At 40.6% G+C, this 26,502-nt stretch overlaps 1 protein-coding gene across 1 annotated transcript in view; it reads right to left on the bottom strand.

Annotated features, from left to right (window-relative positions):
- pdia5 (protein disulfide isomerase family A member 5) overlaps positions 1-25,049 on the bottom strand; it is a 220,977-nt gene extending 195,928 nt beyond the window's left edge. Inside the window, exon 1 of the mRNA XM_062967407.1 lies at positions 24,867-25,049. Within this exon, the coding sequence (XP_062823477.1) occupies positions 24,867-24,950 (84 nt within the window). The 5' untranslated portion in view covers positions 24,951-25,049. The remainder of the gene's footprint in view (positions 1-24,866) is intronic.
- Positions 25,050-26,502: the final 1,453 nt, after the last annotated feature.

The following is a 26,502-nucleotide window of genomic DNA, read 5'->3' as shown; positions in this document are numbered from 1 at the left end:
ATGGTTGGGAAATGCATGACACTCCAAATATTCGACTGCATCAGTCTTTGCCAGCACAACCTGTGGTGAATGATTATGGAAGTTGTCAGAATTTCTCTCCTTGCGGGAGTCCCGATAAGATGCCACATAACACCAATCTTACGGCAGCTGCACTGGTTACCAATTGAGCACCGGATCACTTTCAAAGTGATGGTGCTTACCTTCAAGGCCTTACATGGTCCAGGGCCGATGTACCTGAGGGACCGCCTCACTCCCTACAAACCCCAGAGATCCCTCCGTTCTGAGGACCAAGACCTGTTGGAAGTCCCCAGTTTTAAGACCTTGCGTCTAACTGCAACTAGACGCAGAGCCTTTTCAGTAGTGGTGCCATCTCTGTGGAACACCTTGCCACCTGAAGTTCGTGCCTTGCGGGACTTGTTGGCCTTCCGCAGGGCATGTAAGACACACCTGTTTCGGCAGGTTTTTGAGTTCTGTTGCTGATGTTTTAAAAGGGGCTTTTAGGATGTTTTTAAGATGTTTTTTTTTTAAAAAGGTGGTTTTAAAATGTTTTTTAAATTGTTGATTTTAGCCGGTTCTTGTAAGCCGCTCCGAGCCCTAGGGGAGTGGCGGCATATAAGTTTGTAAAATAAATAAATAAATAAATAAATAATTTTATTGACTTTATATCTCGTCTTTCACCCAGAATGGGCTTCAAGGAGTCTTACAATAATTATCTGTTAAAGTATTATTGCCCAAGAACACCTCTACTTCATTAACCAAGTTATACCTGTAATGAGTTAATTTCCCAACTTCTAACATTATAAAATTTTCAAACATAACATTCCAAGTTCTGGAAATCAGAGGCCAGTAATGTTCCCCATTCCTACTCCAAGTCAATAGGATCAAATATGACAATAAGCTCTAGATCAATAATTTTAGATTAATTTTAGATTTAGATTTCTATATGCTCATAGTTATTGCTCAGGAAAAAACATGGTTTGGTCACCTTAAAACAAAATCTAGTTCTATAAGGAGACTAATATCCAATTGCAGAAAAAACATACGGTAATTAAATCGGCAACATTAAGGCTTTCAGATTTGGGATTATCATTGTAATCTCTTGTTTGTTTTGTTGTACATTTCATGCATGATTTTTCTAGCTCACTGCGTAGATTTGTTTTAACATCGTCAGTCTGCACTCATCTATAATTTGTCTCTCATCTCTGAAAAATGGAGCAGGGTGACCATATCTAGATACAGTTACAAAACTAAAGAAAAAGCTTTTCCCGTAATTTGGTTCCCAACAACAACCCACATTATGAAGTATATTTACTGATCTGTATAAATACAGCATGTTTTGATCCCTTTTGACACTGCATATCATCACTGATGCTTATGTTTCTTCAACTGCCTTGAACTCTAAAAAATGGTAGTAATAGCAGTATCAAAAGAAGAACATGACAAGATCAATGGTATGACACCAGTATTAAAGAAATTGAGTGACTGAATGGCAAGCACTTTAAAGGAGACCCCAGTGGCGCAATGGGTTAAACCCTTGTGCCAGCAGGACTGCTGACTAATAGGTCAGTGGTTTGAATCCAGGGAGAGCAGGTGAGCTCCCTCTGTCAGCTCCAGCTCCCCATGCGGGGACGTGAGAGAACCTCCCACAAAGATGGTAAAACATCAAACATCTGGGCGTCCCCTGGGCAACATCCTTACAGACGGCCAATTCTCTCACACCAGAAGCAACTTGTAGTTTCTCAAGTCGCTCCTGACACGAAAAAAGCACTTTAAAAAAAGGACACTGTCATTGATACTAACTAATAGGAAGACCCAGATCAGATGACCAAAGAAATGGAAGCCAATTATTTTACAAGTTTTTAAATGCCAATTGTGGGGAAATGTTATTCGGGTATGTGACATTTCACTGACTGATTACTCTATTAAACGTGCACTCATTTACAAAATTCAAAACCTCAAAAAAGGCACCTTTTTGATTATCCTGAATGGAGAGGGCAATTTCCAAAAGCATGAGAAAGGTTTCAAGACACATTAACCAGTCAGTGTAGGATGCCGTCTTAATATTCCTTGTCATTAAATTTAGGGACACGGAATGCCCTCTCAGCACAACATATACAATGAGAAAATAGGTTTGATTTTTAAAGAAGTTCAAGATACAGCTGCTTATTGCAGTGCATCCTTATTTGAAGGAGATATTGCCATTGATTTCTGCCCAGCATTGTCAGCCTCAATTCCCGCTCCCATGGATTCACTGTGGAAAGTGAACCAGGCATTAGTTATGAAAATAAACGGGAAAGACAGACATGAGTGGTCCTTTATGAAGAGCAAGTCACAGCAAGTGCATGTATTGAAAATAGAGGAGGAACAGCTATTTTTCAGATTTCCTCTGAAAAATAACCTGGAGTATTGTCCTTTTGTAGAACCAGGTATTGCTGGTATTTGGAGAAATCACAGTGGTGGTACCTACAGCTGCAAGCTTTTATCTATTTAACTGGCAAGATCAGTCAACCAAAGCAGTCAATTAAAACTTCCCTCCTCTATCATGTAATGCACAAAGTCTCGGCTTCCTTGAAGCAGCCGCTAGAAAAGGTTCGTAAGTCCACCAAAGTTACTCTACCCACATTGTTTCTATTTGCAATATTAAACTTCCAATCTTAAGACAAGGATGACTTCTAAAAGAAATTAATGTAAGAACACAAACATCCATATTAGATTAAAATTCCATTTTAAAAATTTCAAAAGATAAGAAGAATAAACTAGGTTATTTTTAAGAAGCAGCTAATAACAAGGAAAAATGTATTATACATCTGTAGTGAAAGAGGGCTTTGCTTCATTATTAAGAAGATAGTCTTCATCCTTTGCCCCTGAAACGGCAATCATATGGGGGTCAACACTTCATTTATTATTACTGACCACCACCTTCCCCCCCCAAATATAAATGTATATTACACGGTGAAAATTAATTATGTAAACTAGAGATAGGAAAAGAAATGGGAACCAACGGTTTCTAAAATCTAATCTACCAACTAATTCCATATCATCTTTGAATGTGATTTCCTGCTTCTCGGCAGGGGGTTGGACTTGATGGCCCATGAGGTCTCTTCCAACTCTATGATTCTAACTCAACCAAGTGTTCCACAGTACTGGGACACATGTTCTTAATGGACAATGAAAGAGTTTCCTTAAGGATGGCTTGCTTTGTTATGATGGCACCCATTTCCCATCACTTACCCCTACAGCTTGACGGTCTCACTGTTCCGGTGCTTCGTCCATTGAGCACTGCACCAGCCAATAACAAAAGAAACTTCAGAGAAACTGCACCAGCCATTAACAACATAATATTCCGAGAAAATGCACTGGGTATTTGCTCAGAATTGTTCACACTTTTAGACAATTATCAGACAATTTCCAATGCCCCATTTTCAGGCAAGATACTGAAGCATATGGTAGACTTTCCCAATGAGATGGATGATCTTGATCAGAGCATTTCAAACATTTCATGTTGGTAGCACACTTTTTAGACATTTTGCAACACAATAATTCAGTTTTACTACCATACTGGAGGTTAAACCAACCCCTTATAAGAGATCTGGCCACATACTGTATATGAATTGTAATAACAAAATATATAGGGACACAACATATCTCATTAAAACCATTCATTTATATATATTTTCAATATATGATGTATTGCTTATTTTATACAATTTCCCCTCAGCGCTTTTCCGCCTCCCTTCCAGCTGTCAATCAAAACGCCTGGCCCCTATCACCAACTCTATCTCTCTTTCTCAATAGCTCAGAGTTTTTCATTACATTCATGTGACACACCTACACACTGCAGTCGACACACGAATGTGTTGCGACACACAGTTTGGAAAGCTCTGATCTAGATTCATTTCAATTTTGTTTTAGGCCTGACTATGAGACACTGATAGCTTTGGTCACCTTGATGGATTACACCATGAACTGAACAGGTTGAGTATGTCTCTATCAGTTCAGCAGTTTTGGATTCCATCATTCATGGTATCCTTTTTGGGACACCCTTCCATGATGAAACTTGGAGACATGATTTTATAGAGACTCCTTCCTAAAGATGTTAGAGAATTCCTATTTGACCTCTTTCATTTGTGGGGTTCTTCAGGGCTTGGTTCTGTCCCCGAAGCTACATAACATATACATTAAACCATTAGGAGAGTTCATCCAGAGTTTAGGGTGTTTGGTGCCATCAGTATACAGATGACACAAAACTCTATTACTCTTTACAATCCAAGGAAGTTGATGTTTGTGATCAATAATGGATTAGACAAGGAAGGACAAATTGAAGGTTAATTTTAACAGAGGTGGTTCTACAGCTTAATCAGAAAGAAGTAATTCTGATCAGTAAAAAAAAACAGTTCAGGTAATAGGGATTCAGGCTTCTTCTGAAGATACAGGTCCACAGTTTGGGTGTGGTCCTGGATTCGACACTAAGCCTGGAAGCTAATGTTTCAATAGATGTCAAGGGTGAATTTGAACAGTTAGGGCTTATACATACACTATGTCTATTCCTCTGGAGCCCCCAATGGTGCAGTGTGTTAAAGCACTGAGCTGTTGAACTTGCGGACTGAAAGGCTGCAGGTTTGAATACAGGAAGTGGAGTGAGCACCTGCTGTCAGCCCCGGCTTCTATCAACCTAGCAGTTCGAAAACATGTGAGTAGATCAATAGGTACTGCTCCGGCAGGAAGGTAACTGTGCTCCATGCAGTCATGACGGCCACATGACCTTGGAGGTGTCTATGGACAACGTCGGCTCTTCAACTTAGAAATGGAGATGAGCACCAACCCCCAGAGTTGGACACGACTGGACTTAATGTCAAGGGAAAACCTTTACCTTCCTGACTTAAGTACCTTAAGGGCACCAGATTCCATCTGATCTTGAAATCTAAGCAGGCCCATCTTAGGATGGGAAATTGGATGGGAAACTACCAACGAATACCAGAAGTTGCACACTATTGTTGCAGAAGAAGGAAATGGTAAACCCACCTCTGAGTATTCTTTGCCTGAGAAAACCCTATGGGATTTATGGGGTCTCCCTGAGTCATCAGGCAACTTGAAAGTACATATGCACATATGCCTGTTCCTACAGACATGAGAGCAAAGTGAGACATGCCTTAGTTATATCCCATTTTGATTACTGTAATGGGGTTGCCTTGGAAAAGTGTTCAGAAACTTCAGATGGTCAAAAGAACTAAAACCAAATTGTAATCTCTGGGTTATTGCCAATCTGTTTTCAGTAATTCAAAGTGCTATTTGTGATCTATAAATCTAAAAACAACGCAGATCCAGGTTATTCATAGGATTGCCTTCTGCCCTAGAAATCTGCATGCATTTTGAGATCTTCTGGAAAGGCTCCTCACTCTATCCCATGCCCCCCCCCCCCCCGCCATCATCACAGGTACATTTTTGGGGAATATGGGAGATTACTTCTTCCCAGAGAGGTCAGATTAGCCTGCTCATTGCTATCTTTCAGCAGGCATATATAGATTTGGTTGTTTCTACAGGACTTGAAAGACTGAGTACTTAAAGGTAAAAGGCCCTACATAATGTGCAAGAATTTATAATTGCTGGTTTCCTGTGAGTGGTTTCTTCTCAATGGATTTTCTTTATAGCTTAATCACATTTTAAACTTGTGTCTCTTGTGATTTTTGGCTATGTTTAACCATTGTAAAATGTCTTGAAACTCAAACAGGGAAAAGGGTAGGAGGATGATAGTGGGATGATAATATGGTGATAGTGATTGTGACGGTGTTATAAATGTTAACATATTCCAAATTTAGTCTGGAGCCAGAGAGGGGGAATACTGTGGAGAATATTTCCTCCTAAATTTAATCCGGTTCTGCCTAAATGCAGCCAGTCAGGACCATGAAATTAGTTTCAGCCACATCAATAAATTTAAGGGTCCTTTTAGCTAGTTGAAACTGCTATCACCCCTATACCTAAGAGTAAGCCCATCCCATGCCCAAGTTCAATGCCAAATAGGTGACGAATTGAATAATTTTGTTTGATAGGGCCACCTAAAAGGAATTAAGAAAGACACGGAGGCCACCATAGGAACACTACCCCTATGTCTATGACTCTTGCTGGCTTGTTGAAGAACCTCTCAATGGCTTTTGCCAATCCTGTCTTATCAAAAAATACAGAGAAGGTGAGGCCAACTGATGTAGCCTCCACTGCATGCTGCCACTCCAGGAAACTTGGATGCTGCAGGGAATCCGTGGCCGAGGTCAGACAGGGGAGATGCCAAACTTTATTATATTACAGTATATATAATGTGTTATATGTTCCTTTATATTATATTTCTTCTTTGCTGCCACCAATTAACACTTAATGAGCCACCTCTTTGTTAAGATGTTCAGATGAATATGATGTTTATTTGTACTTGAACAGTAAAGATGAGTATTGGTTTCAATAAAAAATGTTAGGCTTTACTCTCACAGAGAATTGGTTCTATAACTTGAGTTCTGTGGAAACAATGTTCCTTCACACAGAAAGATAAACAGGCCAATTTAAACCTTTAAAACGTCTTCTCCTAAGGCTTGAAACATCAACACTCTAAACTATAGAGGCTAACTATAGTTATCAGCCCTTCTTCCCTGAAGGCTTTCTAACTATATTCCTCAAAGAGGTATCCTTCTAATAACAGTTCCCTTCCTTCCAATTCAAATCTCCAAACCCTCTCTTCAAACACCACACTCCTAACTGCAAAACTGCAGACTTTTAACTCCCTAAACCAGGGGTCCCCAAACTTTTTAAGCAGAGGGCCGGTCCACAATCCTTCAGACTGTTGAGGGGCTGAATTATCATTTGAAAAAAAATACAAACAAATTCCTATGCATACTGCACATGTCTTACTTGTAGTGCAACAACAACAACGAAAGAATACAATATTTAAAAATGAAAACAATTTTAACCAACATAAACCTATTAGGATTTCAATGGAATGTGTGGGCCTGCTACTGGCCAATGAGATAGTCAAGTTAATTAGGATTGTTGTTGTTGTTGTGTGCCTTTAAGTCATGTCAGACTTTGGCTGAGCCCAAGTCTAAAATTAATTATTTATTTACTGCATTTATTTACTACATTTATATCCCACCCTTCTCACCCTGAAGGGGACTCAGAGCAGCTGTATGTACATAAAATATATTATATTATTAGCATAACACAATATTAGCATTATATATTACTATATTGAACTATACCACTATACTATTATATAATATGTAATATATAACATATAATTAATATTATTATATGGTATTACTATTAGTATTATATTGTATAACATAAGATTATTATCAATATTATATGTATATACAATATATTATATTATTAAAACTGATATAAAAATATTATATTATAAAACTGAGGGCGGGGGCCAGGTAAATGACCTTGGAGGGCCGCGTCCGGCCCCCGGGCCTTAGTTTGGGGACCCCTGCCCTAAACTCTGGCTGAAAAAATAGCTCTTACACTCTCCCTGGCTCTGCCCATCTCCAGTTGCTAAGCAACTCCCTCCATTTTCATCAGCCAATCAGACTGCACTTCCAGTTATGGAGCTGCTTGATCACTCCTCCCCCTTGCTCTGCTAAGCTTTTACAAGCAAGGCATGAAATTACCTACACACCAGCCTTGTAAAGTAGGCTAATCCTTTACAGCCACCCTTCCAAAATCCACTGTTAGCACCTAAGGAGTCTGCCTGATGTGCCCGAAAGCAAAGGCACACGGAAGCTGCTTAAAAGGGGCAAGAGTCTTGGCTTTCTCCATAGTTGGAGTAAAGCTAGCTCCAGGAAAAGCTGGCTCCAACTGGCACAGCCATTTCAGGCTATGGTTCCTTTCACTGAACGCATGGATATGGCCCCTTATCACAATAGGCACTGCTCCGCACAGCTCTAGTAATTTCCTAGCAAAATAAAATAGCTTAGAGTCACATCATTGGATGTCCCAGAACATCCTTTCCTAGTTATGTAATGTTGTACAAAACAGGACCTCTTAAGATTAAATGCACATCTTAAGGTCAAGCCAATCTTTCTGTTCCAAAACAACGCCAATGTTTTTTAACTATATTAAGGATTAGTACTTCCAATACAGATGCCTTCTCACTAAGTCATTAAATTACTCCACTGCCTATCTTAAAAACTTTTTAACCATAATCTAAATCTTCCCTTCATCTAAACAGATATATTCCCCCTCAGTGACCATCAAAGAAGAAAGAAGATATGTCCATGGAATCACTTTCTCATTTGTAAACTGCCTGTACTCCTTTGCTCAGAAACCAATCCAGATTCCAGATGAGCTGTGTATATGGTATGTGGAGGTTCCTTCTTTGGAGGCTTTTAAGCAGAGGCTGGATGGCCACCTGTTGGGGGTGCTTTGAATGTGATTTTTCTGCTTCTTGGCAGGGGGGGTTGGACTGGATGGCCCGTGAGGTCTCTTCCAGCTCTATGATTCTATATGGTTATGTGTGCCATTTAGGCCACCTGTCGACATAAGGTAATCTCATGAATTCCATAGAGTTTTCTTAGGGCCACACTAGAGTTTAAAAGAATAGGCAAAGTATCCATTCCATCTGAAATTCTGCAACTGCCTCCTGCATAATTCTGGGCTTGGTAGTTTAGAGAAGGGCCTTTAAACTACTCAGCCAGAGGTCCTGGGTCTCACATGAACTTTCTTATAAAATTTACAAGATAAATTAAAATGATTATTTAATCTATTTTGGACATAGATACACGGGGCATTTTGAGCACGTTGCTACTTTACCACTTTATCTCACAAGAACAAGATGCAATCAAACACTGTCTAATCTGGGAGTAAACCAGGCAGATAAATTTACTCTTGAGTAGTATTACACAAGGAGCCCCGGTGGCAAAGTGCGTTAAAGCACTGAGCTGCAGACCGAAAGGTCCCAGGTTCAAACCCCGGGAGCAGTGGGAGCAGCCGCTGTTAGCTCCAGCTCCTGCCAACCTAGCAGTTTGAAAACATGCCAATGTGAGTAGATCAATAGGTACCGCTCCGGCGGGAAGGTAACGGCGCTCCATGCAGTCATGCCGGCCACATGACCTTGGAGGTGTCTACGGACAACGCCGGCTCTTCGGCTTAGAAATGGAGATGAGCACCACACCCCAGAGTCAGACATGACTGGACTTAACGTCAGGGGAAAACCTTTACCTAGTATTACACAGGATTGCTCAGTGTGTGTGATGTTGGTCTTCAGCACATACACAACTTTTCAGATTACTAAGAATAACTATGGTAATCACAAAGTAATTCCTGATTTTTTAATCTTGCAGGATATACTGATGGAAATCTCTTTTTCTACTTTAGTTCTTAACCTCTTGCAAAAGTTAGGATAACTCCTATCCTGATGATGCTAATAATAAAAGCAACGACTGGGAATCTGATGACCTACACAAAATGGTTTATGTAACCCACTGATATAATAGCCTTTTATATACCGTATGTGAACACAATTCTTCACCTTCATCTTCTCACCTCAATCTTCTTTTCAAGAAATATGTTTTTCTATTTATGATCATCTCAGCTAATAGTCTGATTTTTACAGAACAAAACCTACCATCTCCATTAAGTATACCAAATCTCTAAATTATATCATAATCTCTAGTTGTACGACATTAACCCTGCAGAGATTTTCAAGAAACTCTACATTAGAAGATTTTAAACAACAGTCTGTCGATGTCATACAGAAGTCACACACTGGCTGCCTGCTGGTTATGGACATAATTCAAAGTACTGATTTGTGAGCTACAAAACCAAATATGATATGGGTCCAGGTTATCTGAAAAACAGTATCTCCCTATATGAGTTTGCCTGTGTCTTGAAATATTTGGAGGAACTCCTCTGAGTCCCACCACTTCACAGGTACAGCCTTTCCTATCCTTTGGTAAATTGGTTGAACACGGTTTTCAGTTTGGCAGGCCTTCAAGGGTTGTCCAAGGCAAAGGGGTCCTTATTATGCTCTGTCTGTTGGTAGGCTAAACTGTTTTGAATTATATTTGTTTTAAACTGTTTTTAATTTTCTAATTTAAATATATGTTAATTTTTGTATGATGTAAATTTTTTAGCCACACAATTTAACTTTTGAAAAGCACCTTGAATCTTGGACAGGGAAAAAGGTTGGAGATAAATATAGCAATAACAAACAATTAATCCTGGGGCCTTTTAAAGTTACGGTAATAGTCATTAGTGCTGAAAAATCGAATAGCTTCATGTATTTAGCAGGTGTAACAATTAAAACCTGGGTTAAAATCACATTATTAGGCAGATCATCTTTGCAAAAGGTTACTAAAGGTTGATGATAATTACTACAAGCCATGTGCATGTCTTGATGTAGTGGGTTTTAAGATTTTCTTAATCATAGTTGATTTGTGTTTTATTTTTATTTTGCATCAATGCATTACATATTTTCAAAGATGTCAGCCCTAGCATTCCAACTGGAATCAAACTTCAGGTCAATGAGATTCACTTGCATGAGAGCATATTTTGGCGACAAGCATAACTTTATTTGTTGAAAGCAATAGTTTAAACAACTAAGGTTACTGCTGGCAAGAACCTGCCCTCAATGTCTCCAGATTTTGTAGCTTGGGCCTCAGGGGATGAGAGCTGCTTTCCATATGGGTTTTTGGACTACTGACAGTCCATGAAGATTTCACTTGACCATTCTGAGACGATGGTTCATCTGTTAAAACCACCAGATGGGAGTAGGGTACACTGAGAAATCTTCATGTCACGAACAATGACTACTCCATGCAAAACTTCTTAAATTGGTAATAAGAGGGAGGCAACTCACCGCCTTTCAATGTATATGAATTATACAAGTAAGAACATTGATACAGGTTGAGTATGCCTTGTCCAAAACGTTTGGGACCAGAAATATTCTGGATTTTTAAAAAAGATTTTAGAATATGTTTGCATATATGTACATAGTTATATATCTTGGAGATGGAACCCAAGTCTATACCAAAAAAAATCATTTATGTTTTATATATCTTATACTCATGCCATGAAGATAATTTTATACATTTTAAAAAATAATTGTATACAAATTATTTGAACAAATTTGGTATATATTCAACCATCAGAAAGTCATATGGATATTTTTGGAGTATTTTGGATTTCAGAATTCTGGATAAGGGATGCACAACCTGTATGCATAAAGAGACACACATAGATACTTTTTACCATGTCTGGAGTGACTTGAGAAATGGCAAGTCGCTTCTGTTGTGAGAGAATTGGCCGTCTGCAAGAATGTTGCCCAGGGGACGCCCAGATGTTTTTACTATCATTGTGGGAAGCTTCTCTCATGTCCCCACATGGGGAGCTGGAGCTGACAAAGGGAGCTCATCTGCGCTCTCCCCAGGTTGGATTCGAACTGACAACCTTCAAGTCATCAGTCCTGTTGGCACAAGGGTTTAATCTACTGTGCCACCAGGGGCTCCAGAGATGTAAAGATCTACAGTGAGTAGCATTTATATGTTTAACAGGAATTTCTCAGATCGCACCAGCATTTTTATCCCATCTAAGGTCCTTTTAAGGTTGTGAGGTTTTTGCCATCATTTTCATACAAATATTTTTTACACATTTTGATATTAATTTTCCTAACATACACTTTTACGAACAGTCTTAAGACTGCGCATTTAGTTGTGTACATTTTCTTGTATGTAGTTTGAAAAATTAAAAATAATATGATGCTTGGGATATCTACTCCATGATGCAAAACGAAAGACATAAATGTGCACTAATAGGCTCACAAATCATGATTATTATTTTTTTTAAAAAAGCTGATTTCCACCAAACTTCCCACCCCCCAAATACATCAACCCAAATTAGCTTTATTACATTAACCAGAAGTGACTTGCAATATGTTCTCAAGTCACTTTTGACACAATTAAAAAATAGCCTGAGCTTCAAAATGAATAAAACAAATCAATTTACAAAGTTAAGGGTACTATAGGCATGTGGCATTTAAAAGAAATGGGCTTTTAGTCTTCTGTCCATCAGATTGCGGCATGCCATTCCCCACTCCATACACACACACTCTCTGATTTCTGCTGCTTAGCCACTTTTATACCTTTGGCGAGGCAAGAGCAGAGTGCAATCTATGTGCCCCTATGGAGTTCCCTGTTTATCTTTGGTGAATGGACTACAGGGCTAGGGGGGTGGGATAACCCTGCTCTCTCCCTCTCTTAGAGAGAAAGCACTATGTCAAAACGATTTAGTAAGAGCACAGTGGAACCTCAAGAGATAAGAACTAAAGCAAGCTACAATGCTAGCTCAGGGTCTCAGAAAGCAAGACAACTAGAGCCATACTTCAGCTAGGACATAAATATTAGATGGGATCTGTAGGAGGAATGACTGCAAGCAAACTACACAGAAGAGAGGCTGAAATGAAGTCAAAAAATACTCTGACTCCACTTTGGCCAGCCATTATGCTATGAAAGGACGTCCCTAAACACAAACTCACTGTGACAGCTACTCAGTTTGTAGACATTCGGGTTCCGGTTCCCTTGGAAGCACTTCCATTTATTTTCTACTCAAACATTTTCCAAGAATTTCTAACTGAAATCGCCTCTGACACAACTAGGGCCTACCATGTTTAACTCCAAAGGGAGTCTTAAAACCGTTTGAATAAACATTTCAAAGAAACAAACAAGAAAGCTCCTTCTCTGAAAAATTCATAAGTCAAGTTCTACTTCAGTACATTCTGATTTTGAAGAAGAAAGCCAAGAATCAGAAGGATGCAGTTTTGTTTTGTTTTCTTTTTTTTAAAGCAGCTTATGTTTTCTTTGCTACACTGGACAAATAGCCAAGAGCTTAGTGGAAGGAGACCGCCTCCAGTTTAGCATGTCCAACCTGCAACAACTACAAGGAATACTGACAATATCCAGTAATAAGCAAAATCACTTGAGTGCTAAGCTTCCTTAAAGACAACTTCTATCCACTGGGACTGTGGGTTAAACATTTTTCTTGGAAATTTGTTTAGTTAATGCTCAGCTAGCTACTCCAATTACCTCATCTCAAAACCAGGAACACAAAAAGGCAGTGAATTTCACACCTTTTAAATCATATTTACATACTGTCATGTCTCATGTTCCGCAGTTGATGGTGGCTGGGGATGCCAAGCCCAGCAGTTGGTGATGGAAGAGGTTAATTTAAATCTTAGTTCTGAGTAATCTGTAAATAGGAGTTACTATTGGAACCCCTGGACCAGCCACTGACTATGGTATAAACTCTTGATCCTTGGACTTTACTCATTGAACTCTTGGCATTTGACTATTGGACTGGACCTTTTTTATTACGGTGTCTTCTTGTACCTGCATTGGCCTTTGCTATCAGTTTTGTTTTGATTTTGTGGCTGAGTGCTATCTTTATGTTTTACATTGGGACTTTGAAAACAGCCAGACAGTAAGTGCTGCTTTAATTAAACAGTTTGACACAAGCTGGGTGTTTGTTTTAGTTCACCCCTGCCTGCCTACCTGAAGAGCCCTGACATTGTGACACATACTAATGTTGTGCCTGTTCCTCATGAAGTACAACTGGTCTTCAAATTCCACTGAGGTGAGACACAGGACCCACGTGAAAGTAGAAAAACACACAAATATCTCAAGGGTTCAGCTGCATACATGTTCCCTCACTTACTCACTTACTCAGACAGAAGGGGGGAAAGGATGGGAACACCCAATTTCTTTCATCTGCCCCAGAGATCTATGGACCACCTAGCTTCTCTTCACTGGCTTTACAATTGTATTCCCTTCTTCCTTCCTGCTCAAGTAAGAGAACATTTGCACCCTGCCTCCTGCCCCATCCCATCTCCTTCCCCTCTCCCACTCAAGTGTAAGAACAAGGGAATGTCTTATCCTGTCCCTTTCCTCCTTCCTGCTTGAGTGAAGGAACACATACATCCTCTTTCCTGAGACTCCCCCATCTCTCCCTTCTAAGTAAGTGAACCTGAGAACATGTGCAATGGAGGACATGTGAACACCCTCCTTACTCCCACCCTGTTCTGCCTCCACCTGAGTAAATAAGCAGGAGAATTTGCTCATGGACAGGCCCTGGAGATATTTTGTGGTGAACCTTGCCCCTGTGAAAATTGGGCACTAACTGTAAAAGAAATACTGTGACACCCCCCCCCCCCCGCGCAACTATCACACCTCAAAATTGAGAACTACTAAAATATGGAAATGCCCTTTTAGTACAGTTTTATTTATTTATTTACTTACTATATTTCTACTCTGCTCTGTCTTATCCTAGAGGGGACTCAGAGCGGCTTACAGTTTTGGGAAACATTCAATGCCGCAATGCAATACAAAATATAAAACACAACACATTTAATATTAAAATCAAACATATAAATACAATGAAAACTGTTAAAACATAGCACTTAGTCCCGTAGGTGTCGATCATGCTGCTTTCATTTATGTAGATTCCATGCTGCACTGTGGTTTATGCTGCTCGCAAAATGCCTGGTTCCACAGCCAGGTTTTAACTTTTTTTCCTGAAGGCCAGGAAGGGGGCAATCTAACATTGCTGTGGAGGGTGTGCCATAGCCACAGAGCCACCACTGAGAAGGCCCTTCATAGGCACTACCCCACAAGTAGCGCCTATGAAGAAGGTGGGATCGAGAGCAGGGCCTTCCCGGCAGATCTTTTTTTTTTTGTTTAAATTCCCGGCAGATCTTAACGCTCGAGCTGGTTCGTAGGTGGAGCTACGTTCAGACAGCTGGGCCAGAACCATTAAGGGCTTTATAGGCTAAAGCCAGCGCTTTGAATTGTGCTCGGTAGCAAACTGGCAGCCAGTGGAGCTGATATAACAGGGGAGCTGTGTGCTCCCTGAATGCTGCTCCAGTGAGCAATCTGGCTGCCACCCATTGGACTACTTGAAACTTCCAAAAAGTCTTCAAAGGCAACCCCACTTAGAGGACGTTGCAGCAGTCTATTCGAGATGTAACGAGAGCATGGACCACCGTGGCCAAGTTACATTATTTCCAGTTGCCACATACAACTCATCAGACTCAAATGGTCAACGAAACTTACACCACAAAAGCAAAAAGCAATGAAGTAAAACTTTGTAATGTTTCAGATATTGCTGCAACTCTATTCACTACTATTGACTATATTAGCCAATGCTGCTTGATGTGCAATCTAATAGAATTCAAAGAGTGTCAAAACACCCGCCCCTACAGTGAAGGTAAAGCTCACTAGCATATGTGGAAGACAGTAAGCCCTGATTAGCATCCCAAATCTGATGGAACATACATGGGATTCCATTACAAACCTTCCAGTGCTTATACATTTGCAGATCATTACCCTGCATGCATGGTTATAAATAATCATGATTTTTCATGTCATGCCTTTTTTTCTTTTGCTGAGGGAGCAGAAATACTCCTTCCAAATTTATTCCTCATTTGGGGCCATGTCGCTTAGATCTTGCAAAGGGTTGGGTGGGGTTAAGATTTGCACATGCTTAGCATTACTTACCATGTACTATCCATTAATGTAAATGTAAATTTAAGTACACATGTATGCCTTTAGATCTTTGACCTATAATCTGCTTTGCTACAGCAAATCTTATTCCTTTCAGTCATTCCATTGAGACTTTCATTGCTATAGTACTTTGAGGAACAGGATGACAGTCAAATATGTACTGAATTATTAAGATTTAATCTGGGTTGTTGTGTTTTCCGGGCTGTATAGCCATGTTCCAGAAGCATTCTCTCCTGACATTTCGCTCACATCTATGGCAGACATCCTCAGTGGTTGAGGGGTCTGTTGGAAACTAAGTGAGGTTTATACATCTGAAATATCCAAGGGTGGGTGAAAGAACTCTTGTTTGCTTGAGGTACGTGTGAATGTTGTAATTTGCCATCTTGATTAGCATTTTAATGGCCCCTCAACCTCTGAGGATGCCTGCCATAGATGTGGGTCAAACATCAGGAGAGAATGCTTCTGGAACATAGCCATACAGCCTGGAAAACTCACAGCAACCCAGTGATTCCAGCCACAAAAGCCTTTGAAAACAAGATTTAACCTGTTTTTGGAATGATGCCTATCTAAGACAAAACTTCAAATTCAAAAATACATCAATTCCAAAGGAATACTTTAGGGTATTAGATGGTTTTTGAAAAAAGTTGGATGAATCAACAAAAGCTCAGCAGAAGAAAAGAGCAAAAGAAACACGGAACTAAAAAAAAAGATAGAAAATAAAATGGATAATCTACAATGGCATCGTGCAATTTAATTGTAAGGTTGTCTGTTCACCTTCATTCCCAAAGGGAAAGGCTGAGATAAAAGCCACCGTAAGCTCTTATGAGAAGAGGTAAGGTATAGATCAAATTAATTGTCGCAATAATAAAAACTGAGGTTCTGAGAAGCAACAGGAATTGCACTCCTGAGAATTGATGTTTTGAACAGGGGTAGGCAAAGTGACAGTGTGCGAGAGCTACTGTTTTTCAAATGGAACCCCAATATCTGAAGCCAGATCCAAAATATTACCAAGGAGTCATATTCTTGGAATAAAGAATTTAAGCTGCCTGTGAGCCCACACTAATTCTGCAGTTAGATTTCACATCACACCCAATGAAGGTCACTGAAATATACATAGGCCAAACACATTGGGCCTTTTCTAAAATAAAAACAGCCATTCACTGAACACTTGTGAACATTTCTCCCTTTTTTCTGTGGATTCCAATTTTGGTCTCATCTTTGTCTCAAGAGAAAAGAAAAGAAATCCTGGAATCTTCCACTTCTCTTAGTTCTATTTCATAGAATCATAGAGTTGGAAGAGACCTCATGGGCCATCTAGACCAGGGGTCCCCAAACTAAGGCCCGGGGGCCGGATGCGGCCCTCCAAGGTCATTTACCTGGCCCCCACCCTCAGTTTTATAATATAATATTTTTATATCAGTTTTAATAATATAATATATTGTATATACATATAATATTGATAATAATCCTATGTTATACAATATAATACTAATAGTAATACCATATAATATTAATTATATGTTATTTATTGCATATTATATAATAGTATAGTGGTATAGTTCAATATAGTAATATATAATGCTAATATTGTGTTATGCTAATAATATAATATATTGTATGTACATACAGCTGCTCTGAGTCCCCATCGGGGTGAGAAGGGTGGGATATAAATGTAGTAAATAAATGCAGTAAATAAATTAATAATTTTAGACTTAGGCTCGGCCAGAGTCTGACATGACTTGAAGGCACACAACAACAACAACAACAATCCTAATTAACTTGACTATCTCATTGGCCAGTAGCAGGCCCACACTTTCCATTAAAATCCTAATAGGTTTATGTTGGTTAAAATTGTTTTCATTTTTAAATATTGTATTGTTCTTTCGTTGTTGTTGCACTACAAATAAGACATGTGCAGTATGCATAGGAATTTGTTTGTATTTTTTTTTTCAAATGATAATTTGGCCCCTCCACAGTCTGAAAGATTGTGGACCGGCCCTCTGCTTAAAAAGTTTGGGGACCCCTGATCTAGACCAACCCCCTGTCAAGGAGCAGGAAAATTGCATTCAAAGCACACCCGACAGATGGCCATCCAGCCTCTGCTTAAAAGCCTCCAAAGAAGGAGCCTTTGCAACATAATCCAAGAACTAGTCTAGAAGGGATTTTTTTCTGCTCCTGATGCAAATCACTGGACACAGCATATTATTTGAGAACACAGAAATATTGGACCACTCTAACCACTATCATGTCAGACTACACAGAGAAGCCACTGAAATCCACAAAAATGTGGATAATTTCAACAGAAAAGAGGAAACCATAAAAATGAACAAAACCTGTCTACCAGTATTAAAAAACGCTAAAATCAGAACAATAAATAAAGAACAACACTCTGAAAACAGAGGAATTCCAGACATGAATGAATCAGGGGCAGCTAACAGCTCTGAACAAAATATTCCCTCAGGCAGGAAGAAGCCAGGACACGATTAATGGCAAGGCCATTAATGCTAATCAAGAGAACATTCACATTGGCCTCCAACAGACAAGAGTTCTTTCCCCCACCCTGGACCTTCCACAGATATATAAACCTTCCTTGCTTAGTTTTTCTAATATATCTCACAACCTCTGAGGATGCCTGCCATAGATGTGGATGAAACGTAAGGAGAGAATGCTTCTGGAACATGGCCGCACAGCCTGGAAAACTCATAACAATCCTGTGATTCCGGCCATGAAAGCCTTCGACAACACAAGAAAAGCTTGGTGATCAACAACAAATCATCCAGAGATGTATCAACTTTCATCATCTTCTGCTAATCTTGCGCTTGCCCTTCAGAAACAACCAGGGAGGGAGTTTTATACATGAAAAGTTTGGAAAGATGCTTCATTTTGAGAAACAGGATTGATAACAAAGACTAATCTTGAGACATACTGAATCATCTTTTCAGAGCACAGAAAAAAATAGGATAAGATGAATGATAGGGCAGCCTTTACTGGACAGATTACACAGATGATGGTAGTCATTACTGCAAAACACTTAAGACACACAGACGATAGCAAATGTAGAGACAGAACTACTCTATTTATCACATAACTTCATTATGGCATCACTTTTTAAGTATTTTTTAACTAGGCTTGGAAAGTCTATTTATTTATTTATTTATTTATTTATTACATCATTTCTACCCTGCCCTTCTCACCCCTCAGGGGACTCAGGGCGGCTTACAACATGAACATATATATCAAAACAATTTATATCATGTTTAAAAATCCAGCAGATACTGATATGATCATCCATATCAAATACACACTCTATAGAAACCAACCCATACAATGAAAGCAGCATTCCACAAATTAGTAACTCATATTATCCTGGCTCATTTAAGTAAGCAGGAATGAGTGTCATTGAGGAAACAAAGCAAACTACATTCTAATGGCAAATATATTTTCTTTTAAAATCCATTTAAGTAACAAAAGATACAGATCAATATATGTAACAAATACTCAGAGGTGGTTTTGCCAATTCTGTCATCTGAAATATAGGTTATGGTTTGTTTTTACAAGAAAACATTGCAAGGTCTTCTTATCAGCTCTGCAACTGTACAAGTCTGATAACCTATACATGACACCACCTTGTCAGCTGCATTTGGGATACGATCTAGAAAAATCATTCTTTTACACTCAGCAGAAATGAAGAGTTAGGCAGTAGCGGCAAGTTGAACTGGGGGATTCGGGTTCATGCCAGCTGTTTTTGGCCAGGAGGCAAGACAGACACTGACTACAGTGTTCCCTCACTTATTGCGGGGGTTAGGTTCCAGAACCACCCGCAATAAGTGAAAATCCGCAAAGTAGGGACGCTATTTTTTAAAAATTTATACATTATTTTTAGTAGTATACACTATTTAAAGTCTTTATCAACCAATCGTGTGTTGATAAATCGCCTCCCTTTCCTCCCGTTGCCGCTTGGGCTCCTTTTCTCTACCTTTGGCTTCTCCTTCCTCCCTTCCTTAGGCTGTAAATTGTAATTTTTTATGATTTAGAGTTTATTGAAAAACCGCGAACAGCAAATCCACTTAAAGTGAACCGCGAAGTAGTAAGGGAACACTGTATATATGCATACAACATGCAAAGCTGTGGTTTATGTCAGACATTGTTTGTTGCTTTTACCACAAATTACCATGAAGATGACTATGCAAACCATACTTTGTAGTCTACATTTCTGCTCTGTATTCTCCCTCCCTTTGTGTCAGTTCCTATTTCTCGACTGGCAGCTGGAGAAAAAAGTGAGGGATGATATGTCACTATAGGGTTGGGTATTAATTTTTTTCCATTTTAGGAGCAACTTGAGAAACTGAAAGTTGCTTCTGGTGTGAGAGAATTGGCCGTCTGCAAGGACGTTGCCCAGGGGATGCCTGGATGTTTGATGTTTTAACATCCTTGTGGGAGGCTTCTCTCATGTCCCAGCACGGGGAGCTGGAGCTGACAGAAGGAGCTCACCTGCATTCTCCCGGGATTCAAACCGGCAACCTTCAGGTCAGCAACCCAAATTCAAGTCAGCAATCCTGCCGGCACAACGGTTTAACCCATTGCACCACTGGGAGCTGGGTGTAATAATAATATAAGGTAAAGGTAAAGGTTTTCCACTGACATTAAGTCCAGTCATGTCCGACTCTAGGGTTTGGAGCTCATCTCCATTTCCGAGCTGAAGATCCAGCGTTGTCCATAGACAACTCCAAGGTCATGTGGCTGTCATGGGCATGGCCCCATGTTAGCCGCCCCGAGTCCCCGTTGGGGAGATGGTGGCAGGGTATAAATAAAGTTTTATTTATTATTATTATTATTACATGGAGCACTGTTACCTTCCTGCTGGAGCGGTACCTATTGATCTACTCACATTTGCATGTTTTCGAACTGCTAGGTGGGCAGAAGCTGGGGCTAACAGCGGGTGCTCACCCTGCTCCCCGGATTCGAACCTACCACCTTTCGGTCCACAAGTTCAGCAGCTCAGTGCTTTAATATGCTGCGCCACCGGGAGGGGAGGGTCCCTCAATAATAATATACATACACGATTTTAAGATGCTCAATTAATACAGCAGAGGAAGCAGTCCATTCATTCAACAAACTGTACATATTTCTCCCATTTTAAAAAGGCTATATGTACCAGAAAGAGAAGCTTCGAGAAAGATCCTGCTTTCCCCTCCAAGAATGATGAATAAGATATATAGATATAGTGAGAGGGAGCTTTATCACACCATGCCTTTACAGTGGCCCACTCTAAATGTAAGTCTGCCACCTAAATAGGTATATGTGATAACCAGAAAGTGGCTGAGATATCCACCTAGTGGCATGGAGCATCAGGTTGTATTATGACACGTATAAAATTCATGCAGACACTGGTTGCCATTTAGCTTCAGGGACACAACTTGCTGGCACTATATAGCTGGCTGAACACATTAGGAATATGTTAAGACTTCTTCCTTGGGTTTGTGCGCTTCCTTCCAAGCCAATAGATATAAGGCCTGTGCCAGAGGCACAAAGTCAGCGAATGCCAATCAGACATCTCTCTTTTTCAAGAGATGGCAAGTCATGCCCTGTGTTTGTAGGCAGCGCAATGTGTGAGTAGCGCTCTAGGCTGGCTGGCTAGGACAAAAAGGAAGCAGAGCAAACAGAAGCACCACTGCAATAATACAATTGGTTTGCTGTATGGAAATTAACACGCAGCGATCGTGTAATTCTCTTTCAGAAGACTGACTTAGCAAGGTGTGAGAAAATTAAGTGGTTATCCAGGTTATGATTATTTGTTAAGGGACAGAAGGAAGTCTAATTCTGCCCAGTAAGTTAAACAGAATTCATGCAAGCATTTATGTTAAACAACCCTCTGACTTATTCATGTTAAGCTCTTTACAGAATCAATTAAGAAAGAGTTTTAAAAGCTTTTCCCCCACCATAAGAAAAAAAGCACCACTTTAAGAGCTAGGATGATTAAGAGTTTGTGATACTCTCTGCATTTAAATTCTACTATACCTCGATATTGCTGTCAGAAAGCTTTTCCACTCATTATCCCAAACTTCAAGGCTTCCTTGATTTTCCCAACAACTTCATATGAATTATATTGCATAAAGTGTAGTTATGCATACAGATATCGGAAGGGGGGGAGTGGCATTATATTCTGATTTTCATGCCACCCAATCAGCTATCTTATATATAAGATTGTGAACCCAATTCAACCAAGCATAAAATTCGAGGTCACCTTTTCCCTGCAAATTAATGCAGATAAGCTCGGTAAGGTCTCGCAAACATTAAAAAACAGAACTTTTGAGGGTTTTTAATTGGCAGATCTAACATACACTTCACAAAGCTAATAGCAGGCATTTGGGAGCAGAGAGATCACAAAAAGGAAGTCTATAAAAATTGCAGGGGAAATGGAAAAGGCATCAGTCCTGTTTTTGAATTTGTGGTAGGAAAAAAGGCAAGAGAATCAAGGGAAGTGGAAAGAAAACAATACAAAGTAAACTGGACTTCAGGCAAGGTCAAAGGAATGCGCCCCTCAAATGTCAGTCAGCTTTGCATCCTTCTTCCATCTTAACTCTCAACAGAAAAATACAATACTGTATATCTAGTTTACCTTTCACTGGATAGACTATGTCTACACACACATTAGTCATTTCTTCCTCTAATACCCATTTTCCGTTCTTTGCCTTTTAAAAAAAAATCAAAGGCTGCAATCCTATTTTCAAGGAAATAAATCACACTTAATTCTGGGTGACTTACTTCTGAGCAAGCATATCTAGGGGTGCATATACACAGTAGAATTAATGCATTGTTGAGGACCTCACAACCTCTGAGGCTGCCTGCTACAGAAACGTCAGGAGAGAATGCTTCTGGAACATGGCTATACAGCCCGGAAAACTCACAGCAATCCATAATTAATGCAGTTTGGCATCACTTGAACGCCATGGCTCAATGCTATGAAACATTGGGTCTTGTAGTTTTACAAGGTCTTTAGCTTTCTCTGCCAAAGAGTGTTAGTGTCATCAAACTATAAATGCTAGGATTCCATAGTATTGAACTATAGCAATTACAGTGGTGTCAAATTGCATTAATTCAACAGAGGAACACTTAAATTGCCCCATAAGAAATCCATCCTTGGTGCATTTAACTGAGGATTATGTCCCACTGAGCCCAGCGGAATATACTTCTGAATAAACACATATAGGATCTATTTCCACTCAAAAATGAGAAGCAAAGCAGGGAGAAATATCTGAAGTGCTAAGCCTCACAAATAAGCAATATTAAGGCTGAAGTGCTTATATATACTTACCTGAGAGTAAGCCCCACTGAACATCTCCTGCATACACAATGCACAGTGTGGTTTATTGCAGTCAACAGACCACACCAAGAAGGATGCCTTTAATAATCGAACTGTCATACCTATTACAGAATTATAACAGTGGGTAGGTCTAACCATATATTAGAACATGAAGCCATTTCCACATGGAGGCATGCTCAGATTTGCATACTTAAGGACTAATTATCCCAACCGCAGCCCAGAAGACAACTTGTTTTACTATGATGCCTTCCAATCCCCACTTGCTCTCTTGTGTTGCCAATTTTGCAAATAAAAAGAGGGAAAAGGAGAATCGGGTTCACGTTCTGCACAGAGAGAGACTTGCACAGTTTTTTTAAAAAGAAAAACGTGACAGTGTGAACTGGGGAGGGTGTTGTATAATCACCCCAGAAGCAGTGATTTAGGCAAAAATATGCAGTCCAAAGACCTGAACAAGAGACACAGAACTAGGCATTTTTTTATTATGTCAGAAGCTACTTGAGAACATACTGCAAGTAACTTCTGGTGCGAAAGAATTGGCTATCTACAGAGACGCTGCCCAGGGGTTGCTCAGATGTGTTACCATCCTGCTGGGGGGCTTCTCTCATGTCCCCACAAGCTAGAGCTGACAGACGGGAGCTCACCCCACCTCACGGATTCGAACCAGCAACCTTCAGGTCAGCAACCCAACCTTCAGCTCAGCAGTCCAGCCGGCACAAGGGTTTAACCCATTGCACCACCACGGCTCCTAGAACTAGGCATGAAGCAAGGAGATTGAGGGCTCAGGGCGAGTTGTCCACACTCGTGGATTTGAACCAGCAACCTTCAGGTCAGCAACCCAACCTTCAGGTCAGCAGTCCAGCCGGCTCAAGGGTTTAACCCTTTGTGCCACCATGGTTCCTAGAACTAGGCATGAAGAAGGGAGATTGAGGGCTCAGGGCAAGTTGTCCACACTCGTGGATTTGAACCAGCAACCTTCAGGTCAGCAACCCAACCTTCAGGTCAGCAGTCCAGCCGGCTCAAAGTTTTAACCCTTTGTGCCACCATGGTTCCTAGAACTAGGCATGAAGAAAGGAGATTGAGGGCTCAGGGTGAGTTGTCCACACTCCTGGATTCGAACCAACCACCTTCAGCTCAGCAACCCAACCTTCAGCTCAGCAGTCCTGCCGGCACAAGGGTTTAACCCATTGCGCTACCTAGAACTAGGCATTTAGCAGGGAGATTGATGGCTCAGGGTGCGTTGTCCACACTCTAGAATGAACCCAGTTTGACACGACTTTAACTGCCATTGCTCCATCATGTCATAAAGGCACAGGATTTATAGTTTGCTGAGGCACCAGCCGTCTTTGGAGAGAGCTGTATCAACACAGCAGAATGAATGCTGTTGGATCCTGGGATTTGTAGTTTGGTGAGGCATCAGCACTAACAAAGCGACAACTCCTATGTTTTCACTGCAATGACCCAGGGAAGTTGAAGTGGGACTAGACTGCATTCATTCTAGAGTGTAGATCAGGCATGGGCAAACTTTGGCCCTCCCTTCAGGTGTTTTGGACTACAACTCCCACCATTCCTCATAGCCTCAGGCCCTTTCCTTTTCCCCCTCAGCCGCTTAAGCGGCTGAGGGGGAAAAGGAAGGGGCCTGAGGCTGTGAGGAATGGTGGGAGTTGTAGTCCAAAACACATGGAGGGAGGGCCAAAGTTTGCCCATACTTGATCTAGACGCATCCCTTTGTCAAGCTACAACTTCCAAGAGTCCAACGCAAGCAAGCCTTTGCAAGGAGAGCTTCCACATATAACATATACACACAGAGAAAAAGAGGTGTGTGCATCTGCACGCACAGGCAGAGCTTCCAAAGGGCAAAGAAGTTCTAAGTGTAACTTCTTCCCGCGCTTCCTCCTTGGCTTCTTTTCCCCCCTTTTGGGAAGGAAAGGGACTCGCCCCAAGCACAGCCCCGCGTGCCCCGGGACAGCGCGCGCCCCTCGCCCGCTTTCCCTCCCAGGACCCGGGCTCACCCAAAGGACCAGAGGCAGCAGCAGCCACATCCCGGTTCCGAAGCGCTTGCTGGGCGCAAAGAGGAGGCGCGCGCCCGGAGCCATCGCCCGCCGCTGCTGGCTTCTTTGCCCGCTCCCGGCTCGCGCGGAAAGAAACCAGGAGCTGATTCTGCTCTTGCTGCTGCTGCTGCCACGTCTGGCTACGCATGCGCAATCCATGCAGCGGGGAGGCTGGAGGGGGGGGGCGAAACAGACTTGAGACTGGCATGCTGGGAAATGAAGTCTGTGCCAGGCGCAGGCCGGGGAGTGAACCCCTCTTTGCCTTGACAAAGCAAATAATAATGAGACAGGTGCATCTGATCTACACCAGGCTTGGGCAAACTTCGGTCCTCCAGCCGGCTTATGTATTTATTTGTAGGTACAGTTAATAATAATAATAATAATAATAATAATTTTATTCTTGTACCCCGCCTCTATCTCCCCGCAGGGACTCAGGGCGGCGTACAAATGCAATGTAAGTTATAATGTAAGTTGTAATGTAGTTTTTTTTAAAAAAACACACACACACAAAGTTAAGAATTTGGCATGATACTAAATGTCCTTTATTTATTTATCTAAAATTTATTTCCGTTATTTATTTATTTAAAATGTACAGTAGAGTCTCACTTATCCAACATAAACGGGCCGGCAGAATGTTGGATAAGCGAATATGTTGGATAATAAGGAGGGATTAAGGAAAAGCCTATTAAACATCAAATTAGGTTATGATTTTACAAATGAAGCACCAAAACATCATGTTAGACAACAAATTTGGCAGAAAAAGTAGTTCAATACGCAGTAATGCTATGTAGTAATTACTGTATTTATAAATTTAGCACCAAAATATCACGATATATTGAAAACATTGACTCCAAAAATGCGTTGGATAATCCAGAATGTTGGATAAGCGAGTGTTGGATAAGTGAGACTCTACTGTATTTAAAACATTTATATTCCGCCCTTCTCACCCCAGGTCAGAGCACAACACATATACAGTGTTGGTGCTTAATTTGTAAAATCATAACCTAATTTGATGTTTAATAGGCTTCTCCTTAATCCCTCCTCATTATCCAACATATTCGCTTATCCAATGTTCTGCCGGCCCATTTATATTAGATAAGTGAGACTCTACTGTACTACAAACATTCCATGCCGGGACATAAAATAATTATAAATATATACAAGCATTAAAATATTTAAAAAATTAAACATTAAACATTAAAATAGGTTATATCTACTTTAAAATCAGCTGTTTAAATCCACCCAGGACACCATGCTGACCAATAGTTGGCAACTTTTAGTGCCTCTGGTATCGCTGTGAGAAGGTCCTCCATTGTGTTGTTGTATGTTTTCCAGGCTGTATGACCATGTTCCAGAAGTATTCTCTCCTGACGTTTTGCCCACATCTATGGCAGCCATCCTCAGAGGTATACCTCACAACCTCTGAGGATGGCTGCCATAGATGTGGGCGAAACGTCAGGAGAGAATACCTCTGGAACAATGCCATACAGCCTGGAAAACATACAACAACCCTGTGATCCCGGCCATGAAAGCCTTCGACAACACAAGGTCCTCCATTGTGCATGTGGCAGGGCTCAGGCTGCATCGTAATAGGTGG

The sequence above is a fragment of the Anolis carolinensis genome, chromosome 1 (assembly GCF_035594765.1).
Source record: "Anolis carolinensis isolate JA03-04 chromosome 1, rAnoCar3.1.pri, whole genome shotgun sequence".
Classification (NCBI taxonomy): domain Eukaryota; kingdom Metazoa; phylum Chordata; class Lepidosauria; order Squamata; family Dactyloidae; genus Anolis; species Anolis carolinensis.
Note: the sequence above shows the minus strand (reverse complement) of the source record. Positions and strands in the feature narration are given on the sequence as shown.